The following is a 25,437-nucleotide window of genomic DNA, read 5'->3' on the forward strand; positions in this document are numbered from 1 at the left end:
CTCATACACGTACCGTGCAGAGGAACCCTAGGTCAGCAGTCTATTTTCTAGGTCACTTGCCTCAACTGGCCCTACACAAAGTTCATGTTAAAGGGACACTAAAATGATTTCTTCTGCATCAGTAAATTACCTTTCTACAACACCAAAAACACCACTCTTACCACTATAAGATGCTTGGTAAGCCAGAAAAAAAGAGCGCAAACGAACGAAAGAAGGGTGGCGACACCTCCAAGTTCCCGCACCTGGTCGCTGTGACGTCACGGATTTTGATGGCATCTTCTAGGGCCCACTAATTATATAGCGGTACAGACTACATAGTGTTCTCAAGGAACCAAATATTCAACATGACAAGTTTGGGAACCTTTACTCGGCCAACGAGGCCCAAATGCGAAAACATACCTTGAAATCCCTGATGTCACACTGACATACTGGTGTCGGAGTTTCGGCACGAAATTCAAATACTGATACTTCGACCTTCATTTCCTCATCGAATTATCAAACTATTATTTTGAAATGATTGCCTGCAGGTTTCTCAAATAATGCTTTATTAGTTTAAACTGATTAATTATTTCACTTTAGTGTCCCTTTAAGTTTCAGTAAACCAGTGGCCATTGTAGTGACGGGATGTTTTTTATTCGCTGGCAGAGAGGAGCCGATGCTTAGGCAGGGGCTGATAGGGCAGCGGCCTTTTCCCCAGCTGCCTTTTCAGCATAGTCAAGGCCCGAGGCGTCCTTCTTGGGCTCCTTCTTGGGCTCCATAATGGAGACGTGGTCAGGCAGTGGCTTCTTGGGACCAAGTTTGCCATTGGGATCGCATGGCAGCATGATTTTCACCTTGATTCCCAACACACCTGCACAATGAATAAACAATGTTAGCAAAACCTCAGACCTCTTTCGACATTTATTGATATTGTTACGTAGGAAGACACCGACGAACAGCTATTTACAAGTATATTTACAAGGCAATACGCGGCAGTTGGCCAAGAGGCAACAGCCCGCGCTAGCTTCCAATCGTCGTCTTCTTACTGCTCAGCTCTTCGTCATTGGAAATACTATCCCGTAGCACTACCCCCGGCGGCCAAAGCGCCGTCCCGGAGCGACTAAAGGCCGGACTCTGAATCAGTGTAGTAGGTCTTGAGCCTACTGACGTGCACGACATCACTAGATGCCAGAGTAGATGACGAGGTTGAGCTCACAGGAGCAATTTCGTACGTCACAGGCGTCACCTGGCGCAGCACGCGGTAGGGCCCTGTGTATCGCAAAAGGAGCTTTTCTGAAAGTCCGACGTGACGAGAGGGCGACCACAGGAGCACGAGTGCACCAGGCGAAAACTGTACGTCACGGTGGCGGGCGTTGTACTGACGCTGCTGCGTGGTTTGCGAGTCCGTCAGTAGAGCACGGGCAAGCTGGCGTGCATGGTCGGCAAGGGCGATGGAGTTGTTGTTACTCAGTTGTTGAGATCGCAGCAGGAGGAAGTACCCTATCAAGGGGCAAGGTCGGTTCGCAACCGTAGAGTAGATAAAATGGAGAAAATCCGGCGGTGTCGTGCCGGGAAGAATTATAAGCAAATGTGACGTAAGGAAGGGCAACGTCCCAGTCGTGGTGGTCCTTAGAAACGTACTTGGACAGCATGTCGGTAAGAGTACGGTTTAACCGCTCTGTCAGGCCATTGGTTTGAGGATGGTATGAGGTAGTCAGCTTGTGTTGAATAGAGCAGGAACGCACAATGTCGGCGATAACTTTCGAGAGGAAGTTACGACCATGGTCAGTAAGCAGCTGTTGCGGGGCGCCATGCACTAAGATAATGTCACGCAAGAGAAAGTCCGCAACGTCAGTGGCGCGCAACTGGTAGGGAGAGCCCGCGTGATAGCGTATCGGGTGGCGTAATCAGTTGCGACGGCTACCCATTTGTTCCCAGAGGATGACGAGGGAAAGGGACCGAGGAGGTCTAATTTAACACGAAAGAACGGTTCCACAGGGACGGTGATCGGCTGGAGATGACCTGAAGGTAGCACCTGAGGTGTTTTCCGACGCTGGCAGGGATCACAGGCAGCAACATAGCGTCGGACGGAGCGAGCGAGACCAGGCCAATAGAAGCGGCGGCGGACGCGGTCGTACATGCGGGTGACCCCAAGATGTCCTGCAGTGGGTGCGTCATGCATCTCAAAGAGCACAGTCTGTCGTAGATGTTTTGGCACGACAAGAAGATCAGGGCCATCAGGGAGGAAGTTCCTTCGGTACAGAATGCCGCCCTGGAGGACATATCGGCGAACGGATGCGTCGGTAGGTGTAGAGCGCAGACGCTCGATGAGTACTCGCAGCGATAGGTCTCGGTACTGCTCATCGGCGATGTTAGCGAAGGCAGACACAGAGAAAATGCCGTCGGCGGTACTACTGTCGGCGTCGTCAGGCTCGTCTACCGGGTAGCGAGACAGGCAGTCAGCGTCCTTGTGTAGTTTTGTAGGTGACAGAACGAATATTCTTGGAGGCGTAAGGCCCGGCGACCAAGTCTTCCTGTAGGGTCTTTCAATGAGCATAACCAGCAAAGCGCGTGACGGTCTGTGACAACGGAAAAGGGTCGGCCATGTAAGTATGGGCGGAACTTCGCAACCACCCAAACTAGGGCCAGACACTCACGCTCAGTGATGGAATAGTTGCGCTCCGCGGGCGAGAGGAGCCTGCTGGCGTAAGCGATAACACGGTCGTGGCCACGCTGGTGTTGTGCCAGTACTGTGCCAATTCCGTGACCGCTGGCATCAGTACGGACTTCGGTAGGCGCAGAAGCATCGAAATAGGCCAGAACGAGAGGCGTTGTGAGAAGGTCGATTAGAAGCGAGAATGCAGAGGCCTCGTTATCGCTCCACTGGAAAGGGGCGTCTTTCTTCAAAAGCTCGGTTGGTGGTCGTGCTATGGCCGCGAAATTTTTCACGAAACGGCGGAAGTATGAGCAAAGGCCGATGAAGCTGCGCACATCCTTGACACACTTTGGAACAGGGAAGTGCGTAACAGCATGGATCTTGCCTGGGTCCGGTTGCACTCCGTTCGCGTCAACGAGATGTCCAAGGACGGTAATCTGGCGACGGCCGAATTGGCACTTCAATGCGTTGAGTTGAAGACCGGCTCGCCGAAAAACGTCCAGGACTGCTGAGAGGCGCTCGAGGTGCGTAGCGAATGTTGGGGAGAATACTATAACGTCGTCCAAGTAGCACAGGCACGTGGACCATTTGAAACCGTGAAGAAGGGAGTCCATCATGCGTTCAAAAGTGGCAGGAGCGTTACATAGACCGAACGGCATCACTTTGAATTGATGAAGACCGTCGGGTGTTACAAAGGCAGTCTTCTCGCGGTCGAGATCGTCCACGGCAATCTGCCAATAGCCGGAGCGAAGGTCAATAGAGGAAAAATAGCGAGCACCGTGGAGGCAGTCAAGGGCGTCATCAATCCGAGGTAGGGGATACACGTCCTTTTTGGTAACCCTGTTAAGGTGCCGATAATCCACGCAAAAGCGCCATGAGCCATCCTTTTTTACCAGCACAACAGGTGACGCCCATGGACTACATGACGGATCAATAATGTTCTTGGCAAGCATTTTGCAAACTTCTGCGTGAATAACTTGACGCTCAGCCGGTGACACTCGATACGGGCGGCGATGAATAGGAGGGGCATCGCCGGCATTAATGCGATGTTTAACAGCTGTTGTTTGGGCCAAAGGATGATCGTTAAAGTCAAAGATATCTTGGTAGGAAATCAGAACGCGGTAGAGCGCACGAGCGTGCTCGGACGGCATGTCGGGTGCAATCATTTTCTTTAAGTTGGCGATGGTACAAGTTGCCGACTGCGATGGTAGAGGAGGATCGGCTGAACTGTCGTCTACTGAAATCGATGCTACAGAGTGATCCTCGAATGAGCAAAGCTGGGCCAGAGACATCCCGCGTGGCAGCACTTGTGTCGTCAAGCCAAATTTGACCACTGGCAGGCAGACGCAATTCGCCGTAATAGATAAAACTGTATGAGATACTGTGATCCCGTGTGTAAGGAGGACGTCTTGCATAGGAGCCGCGATGTAGTGACCGTCGGGGACTGGTGGGGATGACACGAAGTCAACGTAAGTCAGCGCCGAAGGTGGCAAGCGAACGAAGTCGACGGAACTGAGGCGAGTAGGGTGTTGTTCAGCGGGATCCAGAACAGGCAGGTCGAGGCGGAGAGTACTGGCGGAGCAATCGATGAGAGCAGAATGTGCGGAGAGGAAGTCTAAGCCGAGGATGATGTCGTGGGGACAGTGAGCGATGACTGTGAATAGCACGGTAGTGGAGCGATCGGCGAAGGAGACGCGGGCGACACACCAATTACAGGGGCTGTTCCGCCATCGGCGACACGGACAACAGGCGTCGTGGCAGGCGTGATTATTTTCCTCAGCCGGTTACGAAGATCAGCGCTCATTACCGACAAATGCGCCCCAGTGTCTATGAGAGCAGACACAGGAACACCGTCGACTTGCACGTCAAGAAGGTTCAGATGAGTGGGCAACGTCAGGAGAGGATTTGGCGGCGTAGGGAGCAATGCAGCGTCACCTCGAGGCGCTGCATCGTCTAGTTTTCTGGCTGGGAGCGGCGTCCGAAGGGAGTCGGCGAATAGGAATGACGGGGCTGGGGGGAGCGAGATTGTCGTCATTGGGGCGAGGGCGAACGAGAATAGGGGCGGTTCGGGGCAGGAGAATCGGTGGTGGCATTATCTGAGCGGGCAGCATAGGGATGAGAAAGGCCACCTGGGGGGCGAGAGTGGGCAGTATATGTAGACTGGTTCGGGGAACTCCAGCGACTGCGACAGTGCCGAGAAATGTGCCCAATTTGATGGCAGTGAAAACAAATTGGCTTGTCGTCTGCAGTGCGCCATTCAGGGGGGTTGCGGAAACGTGGTGGGTAAGAAGGTGCGGGACGGGGCAGAATCGAAGAAGCCGGGTGGGTATCAGGGCGATGGGCCGAGCAGATGGTGTGAATACCCATGTTGGCGAACTCCTGGCGGACAACTGCCTGGATCAGGGAAACAGTGACTGCAGGTGCATTGGAGGGGCTGGAGTCGAAGGCAGCCGGATAGGCGGCCTCGATCTCATGCCCGACAATCCTGGTAACATCACCAGTGTTGTTGGGACGAGGAGCATCGGCACAGGAAGATGTCGCTGGGGTGTTGGGCAGACGGGCAAACTGTTGGTCGATACGTCGGCTTTTAGCGAGTTCCAGGCGGCGGCACTCATTTTTAACTGCATCCACCGTCGCCACGTTGTTAAATACGAGCAAGTTGAAGGCGTCATTGGCAATGCCTTTGAGGATGTGGGAGACCTTGTCGGACTCAGTCATGTGATCAGCACATCAGCACATGATCCGGCGAATAACAACCAAGACAAGAGGCATGGGGGAGGCGGACACGCTTCGGCTTGTCCAAGCCTTCGTCGTGTCTCGAATAACTTACGCTATTCCATACGCACTACTCAACGAGACGGAACTGAAGAAAATCAACACAATGATCAGAAAGGCATATAAGCAGGCGATGGGCCTGCCAACCAGTACTTCCACAGAACGCCTACTACGACTAGGTGTGCACAACACGGCCGAGGAGCTGATCGAGGCACATTTATCCAGTCAACGAACAAGGCTGGCGGTTACAGAAGCAGGGAGGTCCATTCTCTTACGCCTGGGGCTCTCTGCCCCTCTGAGCCATCCGCCGCCTGAGACTGTGAGCTTACCCCATGCCATCCGGAGAAACATCACCGTACGTCCTCTACCTCGCAATATGCACCCAGTGCACCACGCAGAGCGAAGGGAGGCCCGCGCCCTGGCCATACACAAGCGATACGGGACTTTACCCTCTACAGCCTACACGGACGCGGCTTCTTACTCCAGACACGCAGCCACAACAGCCACCGTAGTCGTCAACACAGAACATCGGAGCAGCATTTCACTCACACGAAACAATCCCCTCCAAGCCGAGGAAGCTGCCATAGCCCTCGCGCTCTCCCAAACAGAGGTTGAAGTCATAGTGACCGACTCCCAACAGGCGTGCCGCAACTTTGCTAGCGGCAGAATTCATACCACTACGCTCCGGATCATCAATCAAAAGCCGCCAACGAGATCAGTCATGATCATCTGGGCGCCAGCTCATCAAGGCATTCCTGGCAACGAGGTTGCCAACCACGTGGCTCGAGATCTGACCCACCGAGCCGACGCCGAGGAATCTGAACCCGAGCGCATGCACCCTCTAGTCTCTTACCAAGACATCACACAACACTACAAGCTCACCCGCAGAACATACGCACCCCCACACAAGTCACTACCTAGAAAGCAGGAGCGATGCCTCCGAGCTCTACAGGTTAATACATTCCGCCACCCAACCAGAAATCACCTCATAGACCCTACAAAATTCTCTCCACAATGCCGCTTCTGCGCAGAGCCCGGGTCCCTCAGGCACATAGTAGGGGGTTGCAGAGCGGCTCCATTAAATCCTCCGGACCCTTACCCCACTAACGAGCTTTGGGAGAGAGCCTTGGCCAGCTCCGACCTCGAGGATCAGCAACGGCTGATTGCGAGGGCCCAGGACGCGGCCCGAGCTCAAGGCATCCTGGAATGAGGACGCCTCTCCAAAGCTTCATTCACCGAATAAAAAAGTTTATTTTCTCTCTCTCTCTCGTACAGGCTGATCCAGTCCTCGACGTGTTCCCCATCTTTTCCCGAGAATACGCCAGGATTAGGGGGAGTGGGGAGAGTGATGTAGGTCGTCGAAGTGGCAGCAGGTGTCAGAGCCGGCGGAGGAGAGTTGTCGCCGGGAGCCATGAAAGAAGGCTCGACGTACCGTCCACTGCGAAGCTCCGTGACGAGGTACAGGGAACGTCCACCTCCACCAGATATGTTACGTAGGAAGACACCGACGAAAAGCTATTTACAAGTATATTTACAAGGCAATACGCGGCAGTTGGCCAAGAGGCAACAGCCCGCGCTAGCTTCCAATCGTCGTCGTCGTCTTCTTACTGCTCGGCTCTTCGTCATTGGAAATACTATCCCGTAGCAATATGATGTTTTCTATGATGAATCTCAAATTTGATTCCAATCCTCAGTTGCCATAATATGCTATGCAAAAAAGCAAAAGCAGTGCCAGCATCCAGTCAGAAAAGAGGAGCGGAGCCTGCACAGCCATATTCATCAGCAAGGACGCGAGAACAGGAACACGATAGGGCAGGAACACTTCATGCCTTGCGCCTACTCGTCTACTCTTGCATTTACCACCGCGCAATGCACAATTTTGGCTGTGTTGTTAGAACTACAGGGATACCATCCGTGATAGCATCAATAGCAGCCACAAATACTTCAGCAATGGTTGCAGCAAGCAGTAGTTCCTTTTTGATTCGGTGCAAGGCATATGTGATTCACAAACACGGCGCAAGCCATCAAGGAAGGATTGATTCTACCACAACCCACATGCTGGTGTCAAGCCTGCAGGCTACATCGCAAACGAACTGTTGCTAATAAGCTCATTGGCAAATAAATAATTGAGAGCACATGGTAGTTTTTCAAAAGCCTGTCTACTCAGATGAAGATGTGGCTCTCCTGCTGCAAAAGACTATCGTTGCGAGCGTTTAGCAGTCACAAAATTAAAATTGCAGCTTTCACAATGATACTGTGCAGATTAAAAATGGCAGTTGCAGATTTCTTGAGTAAATAAAGGAGTCTTGATGTAAGCGACTGTTTATTTTCATAGTCCATTTGATATTCAACATGCCTATTTTATTCTACATAAGGCTAGGTTTTCTAATAATATTCTTTGCCTAAAAGTAACCCCTTTCTTACACTCAATGTTAATCAACTCAGTTACCGTTTTAACTAAGGCAGCAGAAGTGCCATATTTCTGGCGATCCACTTTTTAGATGCCAACACTAATACCCCTGTCAAGCGGGCAAGTTAAGTGCACTTACGGCGAGTGCACTCGGTTTTTAAGTGCACTTTCCCAAATCTTAACGTCGCAGCGGAGTGTACTCTCATATGAGAGCACTCAAGTCGGAGTACGTTCACGGAACGCACTTTGCTGGCCGAGTGCGTAGCCTCGCCGCCAACGGTTTGAAGGAGTGCCTAGCCTCGCCACCAACGCTTTCAACGACGCAAAATGTAATGCATAGAAAAAGGACACAAATGTTCATTTCAGTTATTGAGCAGCTTTTAACAATATAATTTGTGTTTAGCGAGAAGCGAAACAGCACAATAAAGAAACGAATTTATCATGTACGCAACTAACGGCGCCAGAATGATGCGGCATTGCGGTACCGCCATGCTCATTCAGTTCGTGTTTATTTTGGTGTGAAAGCGTGCTGACCACGCCGGTCGTGCTTTGAACCGTGTGCGTGGCATTTTGCAGTGTAGCTAAATATCGAACTTGCCGTCTTTGCTCATATATACTCGCTCATATTCAGTTCTAGCAGGATTATGAGCAGGATCAACTGCCGCACACCGCCATGTTGTTTTGGATTGGCTGGGCATTCGTCTTGGCCAGCATTGACTTGCAACACACTTATAATAAAACTTCTTCGTTTTTTGTTGAGACAAATAGATGAAGTTTGTTTTTATATATAATTCTTCTTAAAACAATCGCTTTTTAGCAGCTTTCTTTTGTTAATTTACATCTTTAAAAAACGCGCTCTTACTCTGTCACCATTTTGTTTTTACTGCGAGTGCACTCTTTTTTCCCATTAAGAAGCGCGTTGCCTAAAGTGTGACTCAAGGTACCGAAGTGCACTCCCCGTAAGTGCACTTAACTTGCCCGCTTGACAGGGGTATAATTGTGGGAACTAATAAACTTTAGCACGTGCAGCATTATTTGTCATCACACCAATACAAATGGAATGCCTTTGATCATCGACATCAAGATAATATAGCACTGCCTTAATAGCTCATGGCGAGCAGCTGTGAACATACTAGGCTTATTGTCATGCCTTTATTTTATGAAGTACTTCTTTTTCTAGGTTCCATGTCAGTTGCAGTTGCCAACTGATTTCTCGGACATCAAAAATTAAGACATGCTCAATCACTCAGCATCACTGCATGACCACCCACAAACAGACAACACCTTAATGACACTGCAATGAGCACCATTCAATGTTTCGAACTATTTGTACATGGTGGCATTATGGTCTCGAACATTTGGCTAGTCTGCAGTATTCATGTGTTTCTCCAGCAAAGCAGTGTCCACATTGTTCATTCCTGAGCAGGGAACGCTTTGAGCTATCAGAGCATCCATTGCCCACACTGTTACAGCCTAGATAAACTGCAAATATATTTGCAACTGCCAAACGATCAGTCGAACTGCTGCCCAATTTTTCATCACTATAAATGCACTTGCAGTTTACAACCTTGCAAAGTTGCCAAGGTCAGAAAATTGCTCACCTCGGCTTATCCGTTCGCATTTATTTGCGGGAACATCTGGCAATATAACAACCACAGATGCAGTGCACAATTGACAAAACCGATAGCCCTATAGAGAGCAACAATTTAATGCTGAAGCAGCACTTGCATCTTGCACATCTACAGATCAGGAGCTTATTCCACAAAGCTTTATTTCAAGCTTTATTCCACAAAGGAGAGGAAAGAAGCAGTAGACAGTAATCAAGCTTCAAATTTCACTATCACATTCGACAACAGCAGCGTGGTCTATTCATCAGGGCCACACAGCATAGTGATAGCATTCCTTAGAAACAGCTTTCCTGCTCATTTCAGTATCAACAAGCTTCATGAAAAAAGCACTCTCATCTTCTCTGCCCTCATGGGGAAGACAAATTTGCCCCTCCTGAGCTGAAAGTGCATGCTGAGTATTATGAAAATCCTCATGAAATTTTACTTTCTACTTAGAGTGCATTACTTTGCACTGTTGCTTAACTTGATTAACAGCACCACAGTCTTAGCTGACTTGTCTTCTGTGACAAATTTGTGTCACTCACAATCATTAGCAAGCTCCACAATTACTGTCTGAAGCAAGAGAAATGCCACACAATCAATGTTGCAACCCCACGATCATTGGCGCTAGCAGAAAGCGGTAGCAGAAAGCCACTGTTCCAAGTAGCAGGCGATGTAGATTTGGTGCAAGCTCTAACTGCACTTTCCCATGCATAACAATGGCCTTTTTAAATATTCTTATGCAACTGCACGCAAACATGTCCATACAACACTACATTCAGAAGCTTTTCGGGCCACCTTCCAAAAAAAAAAAAAAAGCCATTTTGTTTTTCTAGTGAACTCCTCATTTCGTCTTCTGAGCAATCCCACTAAACTTAGATGTGTGGTGGCAGAGCTTTTTTTTTTTTCTTCCTCCCCCAATTACCGTTTTTAATCAATCCAAACAAATGCCTGTTTTCCCAAAATGATTGGTCCAAAACTTGCCTGCCAGCCAAAACAGAACATGAAGCCGCATTTGCAGCATTGGCAACGGTCTCTACCATGAAGCCAGCATCACTGCTATTCTCACCTGATGATGGTAGAACAAGTTTTTCATGTAGAATAGTGATAATGTGCTGCTTTCAGGCTTCAATTTTGAAGGCTTATTCAAAAGGCAAGTTATTTCACATGCCAAGTTAATGGCAACAGTAGTGCTGCACGGTTTCGACGCTCCGGAAATTTGCTTGCCACAGGATGAACTGGCAAAGTGGTTAGTCGAGGCTTGGGCCACCATTCAGCTTTCAATTTGAGCAAAGTGTTTGCGCAATTGAGGCGGGCACGTTGTTGTCCAGAGAAAGCAATGAAGATAAGCGAAAATAAATTTCCATTCTGTAAGCTCTGCAGCATTCATCTTATTTCTGACTTGGACGAGGTACTGGTGGATATTCCCGGTCCCGTCCGAAGCAGGATCTCGGTCACTCCTGTCCCGAGAAATATGCACAAAGACAGAAACAAAAAGCGAAGAGAAGAGAGAGTGAAATGGCTAGGCAAACTAGTCAGAAATAATGAGAACACCGTTTATGTTGACGCCTCTCAGTACAACTGGAAGCGTGCAGTAGTTACTGTCATAGGCAATGACAAGACAAGCCTAATCTCAAGCGCCTCCCTGATCACGTCCTCTATTTCCAAGGCAGAATGCTTCGCCATCACCTTGGCAATCAAGGACCGGGAACGGACGGGGCCGTCGTACAACACCATCATTTCGGACTCTCAGGAGGCGTGCCGCTTCTTTATGAACGGCCGTCTCCCTTTCAATGTTAGCCACCTCCTGGGAAAGGAACTCAGAATACATACAGACTGGTCTGGTGTCCAGGACACGCAGGCCTGGAGGGGAATGAGAGGGCTGACGCTCTAGCTCGAGAGCTCACGAACCGAGCGGAGCAACCATCGCACTCTCATTCACAACCCACCGCTTCACAGGGAAGCCGTCGCGAGGAGGAGAATAACGATCTGGCACGTATGGCACCACGCGATATTCTTGCTCACCAGCGCGGCATGCGGCAAAAATACGGTGCCCCCCACACATCTTTGCAAGGGGAAGACGCAATAGATCTCCGCAGGATTCAAACGGGGGTCTACCCAAATTTATTAAGATTGAGCAAAATTTTCCCAACGATAAACGGGCGTGCCTGTCCGTGGTGTAGCGACTCACCACCGTCTTTGTACCACATCTCATGGGGATGCCAAAATAGACCGCCGAATTTAAATGCCTACTTAGTTAGGTATAATCTAACCAACACACTGGAGCAATGGGAGGCACAACTCGCCAGCTCAGACCCGAAGGTGCAGAAGACTCTTCTTGGTCACGTTCGGCTAGCGGCAGAAGCCAGTGGAGCCCTGGACTTGGGGCACCACCCATCAAGCTCCTAATCCCCTATCCCCATTTCAATAGTTATTCTCTCTCTCATTTCAACTATGAACCCACAAGGACTCTGTGCATGTTAGAAGTAGGTAAATATTGAAGCAGCAGTATGTCTCTAGATTTATTTCTCCTACTTTTTTCTATTTGACCTACCACAAACTTCAGCTCCATTGGTCCCACAACGGTTGAACGGAATTTGACTGTGTACAAGGCAATAGATATACAGGAGGAAACCCCTGCTGTGCAATTCCATTCCTACCATTCTGCATTTAATGCTGTGCATGCTCACTTTCTACAAAAGTCTGTTCCCTTTCTCACTCACTCCACTAGGTCCTAAGCAAGCACAAGAGTGCATCTTCCTTTCGTAGCTGTATATTTTACTTCAATTTGACGAGACAGAGTTAGTATACAGGACAAAGCATGCTGAACAATGTCTGGCACCGTGCCTGGCCACAATGAAGTGCACTTCAACTGGGCACCACAGACACAAGAGCCGCCACACAAGCGTGCTGTCCCTCCTGTCGTGGCTCTGCATCCCATAAGTGGGGGAGGCAGAGTCGTAAAGGGAGGTTTACCGTGGTGCTCGGAAAACAAGACGTGCTCACCAATGGTTTCATTAAGAGAGAAGAGATTTGATGGCAGGTAGTGCGCACATAATTCACATCTGTTTAACTAAGGTTCCACTGATTTTACCAGTAATGTACTAAAGTGACTGAAGTTTATCAGGCATTATTATTTAGAGTGGGTACCAAGGAGATGGGCACTACGAGCTGCATGCACATCAGGCACACATGTGGTGTGGCTTAAGGAGTACCAGCGAAATTGGCAGGTGGCTGAGGTCGCCAATGCGACCCAAAAGGTCAGGTTTCGTTCAATAGCAGGAGTTGATGCTAGTGCTTCTAGTTTTCTTTTAGCTTTGTGAATGTGCTGCAAATATTCTGGTCGCAGTATAGCAGTGTCATCCCAAACTGCTGATAAGCGCTTTCAGGAGCTAGGCCTATGTGCAGTTTGGAACTTCGGTGTTCGACGCTGGAAGCAGGACGTTCTCAATGTCGCCAGGAGGTAACAGTGTTGAGCGTTTTTCAATGTTGTGCGCCGCCTTCCTCATAGTTTTGTCCCTGCAAATTTGCACCTTGTAGCGAACTTCAGAGATGAAATCATGAAGGTGGTCGGTATGTATACAGCGTACAATGTCTATGTAGCAGCCACGGAGCGATGCAGATAACGCCAGTCAAAACAACAGCATGGCGCACTGCTAGTCACGTGCCTTGGTTAACAAAATCACATGTTGCGACTTCATTCCGAGGCAGAATTTGTACACAGCCAGTATGCAGACGGTGCCGCTTTAGGCGGGAAAAAAGAAAAGCCACTGTTTCAAACGATATACAAGTCAATGTGATCAAACGAGTGTAACGGCTTCTGCACGTTGTGGGAAAAGCACTCTTCTTTTGCACAAATCTCTCATATTTAGCTGACACTGGTGCTGAAAATTCAAATTATCGTCAAAATATTTATATTAGATGCACAAAATTTGGCAAAATGGTAGAATAATGGTTTAAGATACCAAAAATACCATTTTAAAAACATTTACTTTTTCGTGATTTTTTTCGGTCTGCAAAACTTGTGTTCTCCCTAACGGGACACTTAAAGGTAATTTGAAGGTCTTTTTGAAAAAACAAAAAAGTGAGCTCTCAGCAAATTTAGTTTTCAACCGCTGATAACAAAAACAAGTTTAACAGGTTTTGATCATAAGGTAAATGGCAATTGCAGCGCTGCTACGTGCACAATTACAAACATGACTTCGGGAGTTGAATTATACTGTGGCTGCTTTTCAAACCACCCTGAATCTTCTCATTCTAAAACCTCTTCAGCATTCCCTTTGAAGAGAAATATAACTTGACCTTTAATAGAAAATTACCTATCCACAATACCAAAAAGGCCACTTTTACAGTCTAATAGGCTTTGTAGGCCAGAAAAGAATGAAAAATGTGCGCAGACACCAGATTGAATCTCGCACACCAGCTTGCCGCAGTATGTATTTCACAGCATCCACTGAGGCATGGTTAATTTCCTTATCGGTAAAGATGGACTACATTGCATTTTAAAGGAGCCTAAAACAGTGAAAGTTTCAAGAAGCTTTAATGTGCCACAATAACCCAATTACAAAAAGTATTTTAAATTCACGATGTCACACTAACACATGGACGCTGCAATATCAGCGTGAAATTCAAAAAATGAAGCTTATTTTCTCTTCTGATAATAAGCCTATTACAATCTAACCCACTTAAAATGATCCCACACAGAACAATAACAGTTATAACACCCACTTTTCAGTGCATTAATGATTTTCCAACTCCAGCCTATTGAACCTGCTTCCAGATGTAATGAGCATTTATTACATCGTTGTACTGGTACAGTAAACGCTTCAAACCCGGTCGAGGTAAAAAGAGGGTGCATGTGAAGTATCAATGCACAGAAGCGCAACAAAACTGAGCTTAGACAGCGCACGCCCACCTCCATTCCAACCACAACAATGACACGGCCTTTGAGATGAACGAGCGAGCAACCGCTGCGCGTGGAATTCAGAAGCCACGAAGGTCGCCCACTTTCAAGGCACGCCTCCCTGAAGTAAGGTGGCAGGCAGGTTTGGAGTCCCCCTTGTCCTTTCAGCCCCATTTAAGCTGGCGCGGCTCTGCCCTTGCACCTCCCGTGACACTAAAGGAAGGCAAGGCAGTGGCAAGAACCATACCAAGCTGTATGCAAAATGCAATGCAGGAGTTGTGTACGAAATCCCCCTGGCATGTGGCAAGTCCTACATAGGGCACACAGGATGGTGCCTGAACGACTAAGCCAGAGAACACGAACAAAATTTAATGAAAGATGAATTGCCGCATTTGCATGGCGCACTGCAATGCCTGCCCCTGCGCACCACTTTTTAAGGAGATAAAAAGATTCTGGGGAGAAGCCAGGACCAGACTGCATGTGAATTGATGGAGGCACATCACATAAAAAAGAAAGGCCAAGACTGTACATAGTGACACTTCCATTAGGTTGTTTCAATCGGAAATAGATTTTTTTGATAATTGGTTGCCCCGCTAGGCTGATGAGTGTTTTTGTTTGCTGCGTTCTGCGCATGTTCTATTTGCCTATATATGCCCACGTGTTGCCTTGAATAAACCAGTTGAAAGTTACTGCTCGTGTTGTTTTTGTGTTCTCTTCCCCTGTCCCCGTCTTTATTTGCAGCCATTATAATATGCAGGGAGGAAGCACGCAGCATAAACAGCATGGCATGGTGTTCAAAACAAAAATGGCGTTCAGCAAGTCGAACCATGCACCGGTCAGAGTCGGTGCATGGTGCTCTCGATCGAGTTGGCTCAAGGAGTGTCCGAAAAATCCGACGAGAGGTTGCAAGGTGTCCGAACTTTCGGCAGTTGTTATACATTATGGGCTATGGGGAGAATGGCGGTGCCGCGAAGCAGACCGAATAATCGAGCATGTCCGAATTTTTGGAGTCCGGAAAATCAGTCAGCGACTGTATTTTGCGTTCAAGGATCAGGCATCTTTTGGTTTCAGATACAAAACTAGTTTGTTATATCCACGGCAGGACCATTATACCTCATTAAAACAAGGCTTTAAATACATGGATCTCTGAGGATTTCAAAAGAATTTCACTCACATTTTTATATCCATCATTTTGTTATATTCTGTTTTGTATAATGAGGTTTGACAGTATTGCACTTGAGACCGACAAGCATGTCCGATTCAGGTCAACTGATAAATTGGACACCGATAATCCAGACATGCTCAGCAATTCAGACAGCTTCACAGCACCGCCAATGGCCTCATGGACTAAATGTATAAAGACGACTAACATTTCGGACAGCTGCCCATGGCTGTACCGTATGCAGACGCTGCCATTATCTGCTCTGGCAACTTTGACAAGACATCACTGTGACCCCAGAGATTACACGCTAGACAGTAATCACTGAGGCCTTGCCTTGTTGCTCTACCCCTGAATAGTGAGGTCGCATCAATCAGCGATCATCATATCCTATTTTGGTGCCCCCACACATGGCCTGCTATCGCCATTGCTAGTTGAGTTTGCCTTCCAGACAGCATTCCGCCATGTTGTGCTTGTTTATTTAGTTTGTGCTCCAGGCAACGCTCTGCTGGCTCCAAGAAGTCTTTCTCGTGAAGTTATAGACAGGCTGTGTCAAATGGCACCAACGGTGCCCTCGCAGTCCGGATGAGCCAAACTCCGCAACTTAAAGGGACCCTGAAACGATCTTGACGATTTTCTACAAACGTACAGAGTCACTAGAGTAGGTCCTTCTGATTATTAATTGACACATCTAAGTGCTCCGCATAAAGTGTGTAATTTATTAGAAAGTTTTAAAAATGCACATCGCTTCCGATTGCAGCACACTGCGAGGTGGAATTTTAAGCCACCCCTACCAATATGACGTCAGTGGAGCGAGCTATCCGTTTGGCTGACAAGGGCGTGTGATCGATAATTTTTCAAACTTTATGGTAAAAAATGATGTTTGTAATAGTTGGAATGTTAGTTAATTTGTTTTTATATAAAGAAAGTAACATAAAGAGAATGCACAAGAACAATTTTTCAGAACACTTAAGCACTTCCGACACACGGCAAGTGTCATCTGTTTGTGTTACGTGCTCCGTTTTTGACGAGAGCTCCGCAGTCAGTGTCAGTGTCTTTTCGCGAGTGCTATGATTCGACTGTTGTGTTGTGGACTGCAAACATAGCGACTGGCAATATGTCAAGCTGTGACATCGTGTCCTTCTGCAAGCCAGTGGACGAGCGGACTGGCTGCAGCGCATTGGCTAGCCACTATCTGATGGGTGCCAGGATTTGCGCGATTGCGGCCATCGCTTTACACCGGAAGATTACGAACACAATAACATTTCGAGAGTCCAGTATTAGGGTAAACGCATGCGCAAAGGGACAGGGCCTGGCCATGTCCCTTGCTATCGTTTCAGGGGATGACCAAAAGCGCAAATGTGAATGGTCTCCAGGTGCAGCCACCTGGTGGCATAGAGCTCAACCACACACAGTAAGCAGGAACAAAATGTATTCTTTGCTGCTGGTGTAATTTTTCGCAGAAGTGTAATCGTTAACACGTTTTTGTAAATGTTTGAAATGTTTTACGCTTGGTTAGAGCAATATTCGCTTTTTTTTTGGCAGGTTAAACTGTGCGAACGGGTGGCTGGACCGCGGGGACCGATCAGGTAGCTCACGTACGTCTAAGCTAAATTTCCTTCATCAGCTTGAGTTCATGCCTTCACCGTTCTGCCGAAACGTTCTGCTAGCATGTGATTACCGGAATACCAGACACGTTCGGCGCTACGATAGAATGCTCGCAACGCACGCTGCTTCGATAGCTCTCGCTTGGCGTTGACAGCCAAGCCACTAGTGGAGACTTTCCGCATGGGCGGGCTCCAAAACAACCGCAAGTGGACGATGTGACGTCGCATCGTGACGCAGAAGCAGTGAAAGTGAAGGCGAAGCTTAGCCCCGTCGCTCGGCGAACGAGTTGAGGAAGAAAAGCATGCCTAAGGAGGAGGGTAACTTGTAATCGCTTGCAGCTCCATTAATACGTAACGATTCACTTAAATTGTGGTGCGAATGTTCTACTTAAGCTGTATCCTACGTGTCTAAAAAATCTGTCCGAACCATTTCAGGGGCCCTTTAAGAGCCTGAACTGCAGCCTACCACAATGAGCTCAAATGCGGACATCATGACCTGCTAGGCTGCGGCGTGCAGATTCCTGCGACCGTTACATTTGAAGACCGAATACGACAGACATCATGCGCCGAACTGAACGATGATGAAATTGAGCAATTTTGCCTGCCGTCAAACACCAACACTGACTCAGATTATGAGTTGTGTGCTCCGAAGCCTTCACATGCGGATCTGATTCAAGCTTTTCAGTCCTTGCATCGGCGTACAGCACAACCAAAAACTGGCAAAAATACAAGCAGACTTGGTTGCAGCAATGTATCGATCACTTGCTCCTTGCACAGAGGCCTTAAAACGTAAATAAAGTGATCTTTTTTGGAGACATTCGTTTTTTCGGACATTCTATAGTTGGGGCTTCTTTACGTTCCTTGTGGAGACCGAATTATCGGCCGTCGACTGTACTAAATATCTGTTCATATTCAAACATTAATGCGAGAAATTGACAAGATTCCCAGCATTACCAGTGCAGTGATCCTGTGGAACATGTGCAATCCATCAACACCTCAACTGTTTACTTTTGCCCACTGCATGATGCATCTTGGTTTGTTCATACGTCCAATGAAAGTTCTGAGTTTGCAAGTTGACAAACTCCAGTTTTTTAAAACTTGACCCAACACTCGTATAATCATAGGATGAGGCTAAATTCAAGAACTTCACGGAAAATTCAGGAGAGTTGTCATGTATGCAAGTGGCACAGGCTATAGTAATCAGAGATGCACTACATACCTTGCCGCAGCAGCACGTGACGCACTGCAGTCTCAACATAGTCGTTGGTCGGCTCGCCACTGTGGATCATGAGGCCATCCACGAATTTCATGGACTTGGCTCGCTGGCCACGCAGCTTGCCAGAGACGACTACCTCACAGCCCTTGGCGCCGCTCTCCATGATGAAGCGGAGCACACCATAGCATGCCCGACGCACAGCCAAGCCTCCAATCAGCTTGTAGCGTAGAGACTCGCACTGAGCTATGGCACACAGGCCACGGGATGCTACCTTTTCAGCATACAGCTGCATAGAAAAAAGGAAATTACCTAAGCTAGTTGCCAGGCACCTAAGAAAGGCTGTATCGCTTGAGCATTAAACACAGAACATACCAGCAAGCACTTTTACTGGGAGAACCGATAACAGACAACAGCACCATTATACTGAAAGAGACCAAGCTACCCAGATGAAGCGGGACACATGAGACAGAGGGAGAAGGCACGTACCTCAAAGAAGAGAGGAAGAAATACAAGGTGACCATATTAAGTTGTAGAAAATTTTTAAAAATAGCTAGCTGCAGACAACAATTTTAGTCCCTGAGCTGGATTATTCAGAGGCAGACACTACTTGCACAAGAAATCAAAACACATATTCAACTAATTAACAAAAATCGTCTAATTGCCTTCAGTGATTACTTTACAGCACATATTGCAATTTACGAATTGTAGCCCAGGAGTTTGCAAGGCCTGACCACTTGGAGTGCATTTCCAGAATGATATGTGCCATTAAACTTCACCCAACCATCAAGGCTCTTCCTCTTTGGCTTGGGGTCGGCCAGCTGTGTGGTCATTTGGCGTTCACGCCTGCCGTTTGCGAGACCTTCCTGCAAAAGGCTTCGGAACACGACACCAGAATGGATGAACCCAATCATTCGAACGTGCCACTGTTTGCGTGACCATGCACGCAAACAATTAGGCGTTACTGTCCAGCATGGGAGCAAACATTCGCTCACTACCAAGTCGTAGTCAGTCAAACTTAAGATTTGTCGCATGCTCATCGGCCTGTTCTATGGGTAGTAATTCGGCTAGCAGGCATTAGTCTATGAAAGGTGCAATAAATGCCCTTTTAATTTTTTTCACTACTGTGTTGTCGTTCCTCTGTCCCAAGAGCATGTGTGAGACCCCACAAGTTGCACCAGAGTTTGCGCTACGGTAGTCAGTAAATAAACACACTGTGGAGCCTGCAGATAAATCAGTTCCTAGAGTCCAACCTGACGGTCCCTACACACTGGCCTGTTGTCCATTGTAAACCGGCAGCACAGCCCATTCTAACGCAACAGCACCAGTTGGCGTGGGCAAATGCAGCTGAGCAACACAAGTGTCCCACTACCTGCTAACTTGGCACAATTTGCTGCTCCTATAAACCCATTAGCTACCACATATAACCGTGCGGCGTAGCCCTCCGTCCTAATTAATCTTGCTCCGCATGCACACTACACTAACATCTGCTGTTGTACTTGTTATATAATGCTGTATGGGAATAAATGCAAGAACAATTTAAACAAATAAGTTTTTTTTTAACATTATGTAGCAGCACTTTATCGTTCAGAACCCTAGCTGCGAGTCAGATAATCATTTTTGAGTGAAAGAGCTTGAAAGGCTCCGGCACGTGAACAGCAGCATCTCACTTTTCACATTTCCACCTGCTGCACTTTCTCTTTGATTTTTGCACTGCACATTTTCCATTGCCATGATGGACATTCGGCAAAATCTGATGTCATAAATGTGTCCAGTACAACAAGATTCAAGGCACGTAAGTGTCAGAAAGCGAGTGCAAGCATGCCACATAAACCAGAATAAAGGCAGAGGTATTTCTCTGAAAAAGGAAAAAGGAAAGGAAAAATACAGCAGCTAAAGTCTAGGCAAAATCTGGTGTCATAATGTGTCCAGTGCGACAAATTTCAAGGCACATGCGTCAGAAAGAGAGCGCAAGCATGCCATATAAACCAGAATAAAGGTAGAGGCATTTCTATGAAAAAGGAAAAATGAAAGGAAAAATACAGCAGCTAAAGTCTGCGTTTGTCATTTACAACGGCATTTATAGCACACTGTGAGTCATCTGGCCAAGTCAAGGTGAAGGCAAGGAGTGCATACTTTGCCCACTCTCACACAAACCCTTTCATCTCATTAGAAAGTGTTGAAACATGACTGTTACGATTGTCAACAATTTCTCGAATAAAATGTATCCTTTAACTTCTCAATAAAGTGCACAGTGATGCTGCTGCTCAAAGCCATTTTACCTCAGAGCAGCTTTTGCCGCAGCCAGAAATGCATTTCAGAGCAGGTTTGCGAGTGCGATTGCTAGCTATACTATATAGAGCTTTTACAGTGGGCAATGCTTGTGAAAGCAGTAAGTGGTCACTGGTCCATAAATTAAACACTAAAATTGATACCCCCCTCCCCTTTTATCGCTGTCCTTGCTGCAGACTGTGACGAAGTGGTGGTGTCCTAAGATATGCTTAAAGAAGCACGGAAGCACTTGGATGTGCTATGTGCAGAATTTGGAAGCATTTTGAAAACCTTCAGCATGACCTTGCTCTATACTTGTATCCTTTAAAGGGACACTAAAGGCAAGTACCAAGTCGACTTGGACTGTTTAAATACCATCCCAGAAACCTTGCAACGCTCGTTCTTTGAGCAAGGAGGACTTAGTTTATGAGGAAATTGCACCTGAAAGGTCCGAATGCCTTCTTCTAAATTCAAATCTCCCGAGGGTTGCAATGTGGGCTTGTTGGTACCGCACTACCATACACCCCTTCAAATCTCCCACCAGCCAACCGGGGCAGTGGTGACATTGCATACGCCATCACCACCCTTTGCTGCCGTCAGTACAGTGAACCGTCGGTGAGTAAAACCCCGCCCGACGGCGCTACCGAGCCAAGACAGACTGGTGGATTTATCGCTGCAGCTGCTCTTTGGTCAAGTGGGGTAGACCGTTCGGGCATCCCGCAACATCACGTCGAAGTTGAATTTTCTGCTACTTGCAGTTCGTTCAAGTTTTGCGAGCCAGCAAAGTCAGCGCAGTACTACGCAGTAATGAAACTAGTGAAACGAGAAAGCATGGGCGATACCTCAAATGAATGTCTCGTGGGTAGCACGAAGTTGACCGAAAATGAAACCTTTTGATTGCCTGCGTCATTGTCAAGGGTAAATTCAACAAGTTCCTTTTTCTAAAAAAGGAAATAGAATTGGACAAGTAGCATTTTATTTCATCTTAAAGTACAATACAAAGATGTTTTCTGCAATGAGTGGTTGAGTACTAGCGACAGAATTTACCTTAGGAGTGCTTTCATCATCGGGCAAGAGCTTGAATGTCCCGGGGATAACCATGTCCTGCATTTACCTTGATTTCTCTATTATTAAGGCTCTGTTCGTGACAATATATGTCTTAGAGATTCTCCAGCACTAATCTATAACTTCAGCTTCACTTAATATTTACCTTTAATGTCCCTTTAAGATGGACAAAAGTTATGACATACCAACTCGCCCAAACTGCCACGCTTTTGACCTTTAAGATGGAGCTCTCTTTTGAAAAATGGTACCAGCCAGCGGTATGAAATATCTACTTATTTCTCCCTGTGCTGTTATTCACTGACAACCATCCACAGTGGACTCTCCTTAAACAGAACCTCCAGAGACCATGGAAATTGGTTCCGTTTATCAGAATTTCCATTTATTGAGAGGCAAAGCTGAATACAATTGCATGAATACAAAACCAACCAACCATGAGGATGGTGTTCCATTTAACGAGATTTCACTGTACTTGAAATACCACGATGGTGAACACTGCCACAGCGGTTCACTTTCGCTTGTCATGCAGCTCAATGTGCATTGCACACTGTCACAAAGTGACACGCCTGAGCTTTGTGAACACGTAACACTGTCAGGCTGGGCTGTGATCAGCAGTTTAGAGCTGTCTGCCTGCACGTGAGCTTTCGCCATTCCGTCCAGTAAGTGCAAAAACAAACTTCACGATAGTGTTCGTGGCAGTTGCCAACATGTCACCCGCAGACTTAACCTCAGCTTCCGGCCACCAATCTAGCCCGTGAACTCAGGCCCAATCAACAAGGCAGTTTCCTGGCTCAAGCACGTTTGAAGCCATCTCGCCGTAGTGACCTGCCCACCACTGCATCAGCCGGCAGCGAATCTTTGGCAGGGCCATATACGATACACCAAGGCTTCACCAGCAGCGCTTCGTCAGTATACAGCGGCGAAAGTTGCTGTTTGGTGCTGAGTCGACCAAAATATTGGTAGCGACCGTAGGCCATTCTACATATATGCTGTGAAATTGCCAAACCAAGAAAAGTGGGGAATAGAAAAATAACAGAAAAGTTGTTCCTGGCTGCAATATATGCTCCAATGTGCACTTCATGGTAAAAAACTCGAGCGAGACACCATACAGCGTGCGAAAGTGGTCCATTTTACATTGGTCATACAGAAGCACGGGATCTGGCTTGGCGCCAGCACGTTTGCTCACTCCCGCCAGAAAATCGAAGTTGTCCCATTGCCTAAGCAACCTGCCCACGCCGGGGTAGAAGGTAATGAATATAGACAGCAACCCATGGAAGGAACATCAGTACGACCCCTTGACTTGGCTCACCGCATAGCTAATGCAGTCGCTGGTCCACACCATGCCACTTTAGATGGTGCGGTAAAACGGCACTTGAGGGCATAATTCCGTGTTTTGTTTTGTTTTTTTTTTAAGTGCAAGCAACCCTTTCGGAGTAGAGTGGGTGCAGATGTCTCATACTTTGCTGAACTGTAGCAGGATGTAGCTGAGTTTGCCTCTCGGTGCAGCTCAATACAGTGGTAGCATCACTGAGTGCAGCTCTGCCGAAATTTCTGTACAGCTGACCAAACCGTTGGCATTTTTTGTTGCAAGTAGCAGCAGTGCAAAGGGTGTCGCAGCAACGTCTGCAAGTGTACTTGTTTTTGTGTGTGCACGATATGACTTCAATGCAGCATGGTATGCACTTTGATGCTGGCTTTTAATGTCTGAAAAGCAGTGAAACCTTTATAGCACTATTTTTTGTTTAACAAGGGTCATGTGACAAAAGAGCACTGACCATTCATTGCATAGCTAGACATGTCTCAAGATGCTGTCACACCACTTTTACTCCTGGACCAGGGATAATGTTAGAATTTTATCCCAATGCTGTTCCTTTTTGTGCTTTATCAGTGAACTGAGCGATACTCTGCCCTCATTATCATTAAGACCAGTCAATCATGACCAGTGAATTATAATAGAAATGAACCAAAGGAATCCTTACATTATACCAGACCTCTTATCTGCCCATTCAAACATCATAATTGGCATTGCAACCTAGCAGCTCTCTTAATCACCCAATCTAGTTTTCGTCTCAATGTGTTCTAAGCTTATCAGATTATTTCTTATACAAGCTAATCCATCCTGTAAATGGCATGCATGCCCATTAATGTAGAAACTGCCTTGCACCATGGCAAATGTGAAACATGACCAAATGCTGATCACACAGACCAACCCCAGAGGCTTAATTCTGTTACCACAAGATAAAACTGCAACACAACAGGCTATTAGGTGTACTTAGCAATACATGGATGGCATGCATACTTATGCATGAACATTATACGTACACACATTAAAGCTTGCCGACATTGACAGCCATTCTACAGGTACCAAGAAGCCACTTAGCAAGGTTTAGTGTGTGTGGATTCAAACCAATTCCAGAAGACCAAAAAGAATCTCTTTGCAGGGTCTTAACAACAAAGACAGATTTCTTAATGTACAGTCAGTGCTTTTATGTGAAGAATAATAAACTTAAAGAACTTGTCAAGGGGCAAGAGCCTTTTCCGCACATCATGTATCAGAACATTTGACATTATGACTATAAAAATGGCTTGTGTAGATGTACAAGACAAGGCACTGGTTCACTTCAGCTGTCGCCAGCACACCTAATTTGCTTTCAAAAGCGAAGAGCACTGCGGTAACTTCGCAAATGAAGAAATCCCAACATGTGCACATTATGCGTAGGCAGCTGAGCTAATGCGCTATTAATGACAAATGGTGCGTGCACAAGGCGGAATTGCGGGCTATAAACTTTTGCCCATGTCAACAGCCTCAGCAGCATTGGACTGTTTCAAGCATTCAAGTCAATAATACCATTTCTCGTTTGTGACACGACGAATTCATCGACCCATTTTGAAAGCAAGATGTGCTCACCTCAACAGTGCCTTCAGGGAAGTTGAACCTCTTTTGCACGACTGAGGTAAGTTCACGAATCCTGCGTCCCTTCTCGCCAAGCACCGACTGGGTCCGGGTCGCAAGGATGATGATTTCTGTGTTTTGCGGCGTGACACGGACTTCCACGCCAGAATAGCCATCTTCGGCCAGTTCTCTCCTCAGGAACTCATTGAGTTCGGCCTTAAAGACTCCGTCCGCGACGAACTGCAACCGAATTATTAAAATGCATATATACACATTTCAGTGCCATAAGAGCCTTTCACATTTTTATACGAAGCGTCGATCAACACGAACAGCTGCGCCTTTATTCTACACGAACACACATAGAAGCAAAGATAGCACGCGCTGGGCAAGTGTCTCGCTACATTCGATGTAAGTACAAGAAAACCAAGCCACCAACCACGCGAGGGAATGCGCCTGGCTAACTTGGGCAGATCGAAGCCGGCGTTTCGATAGTGGGCTGTTTAACACTCCCACGAACACACAAGTGGAATTAAAAACGCTCCAGGAAACAGGGAGCCGTACGTGAACGCTGAGATAAAGGCGTCAGTAAAAACACGCTGAACATTACACTATCAAGGTGAAGCTGTCTCCAACGAAACGCGACAGCACTACATGACCATTCGCAATCTCTTTTTATCACGTAATCTAAACATTTCTACAACACAACATTGTTCAGGAACCAAAAAGTAGGCATTATTGCTGCTCCCTGCATAGGTATTTTCCATGCAACTTAATGATTATAGAATTAAATAGCATTACTTACCTTCCTCTTCTTGCTAATCGGATTCGCCATGTCTGCTGAGAGACCGGAAAAGACCGCTCGTTCTGCTATGTTCCACTTCCTCTCGGGTGTAGGCCTGCTC

At 47.2% G+C, this 25,437-nt stretch overlaps 1 protein-coding gene across 1 annotated transcript; it reads right to left on the reverse strand.

Moving 5' to 3' along the window:
* Positions 1 to 611: 611 nt before the first annotated feature.
* On the reverse strand, positions 612 to 25,437 carry RpS3 (ribosomal protein S3). Its single transcript, XM_050182593.2, has 4 exons — positions 25,338 to 25,437; positions 24,551 to 24,775; positions 18,316 to 18,598; positions 612 to 850 (listed from the first exon to the last, which is right to left on the reverse strand). Exons 1-4 carry the CDS (start codon positions 25,365 to 25,367, stop codon positions 660 to 662), a joined length of 729 nt encoding a protein of 242 aa, XP_050038550.1. The 5' UTR covers positions 25,368 to 25,437; the 3' UTR covers positions 612 to 659.

Source organism: Dermacentor andersoni, chromosome 4 (assembly GCF_023375885.2).
Source record: "Dermacentor andersoni chromosome 4, qqDerAnde1_hic_scaffold, whole genome shotgun sequence".
Lineage (NCBI taxonomy): Eukaryota > Metazoa > Arthropoda > Arachnida > Ixodida > Ixodidae > Dermacentor > Dermacentor andersoni.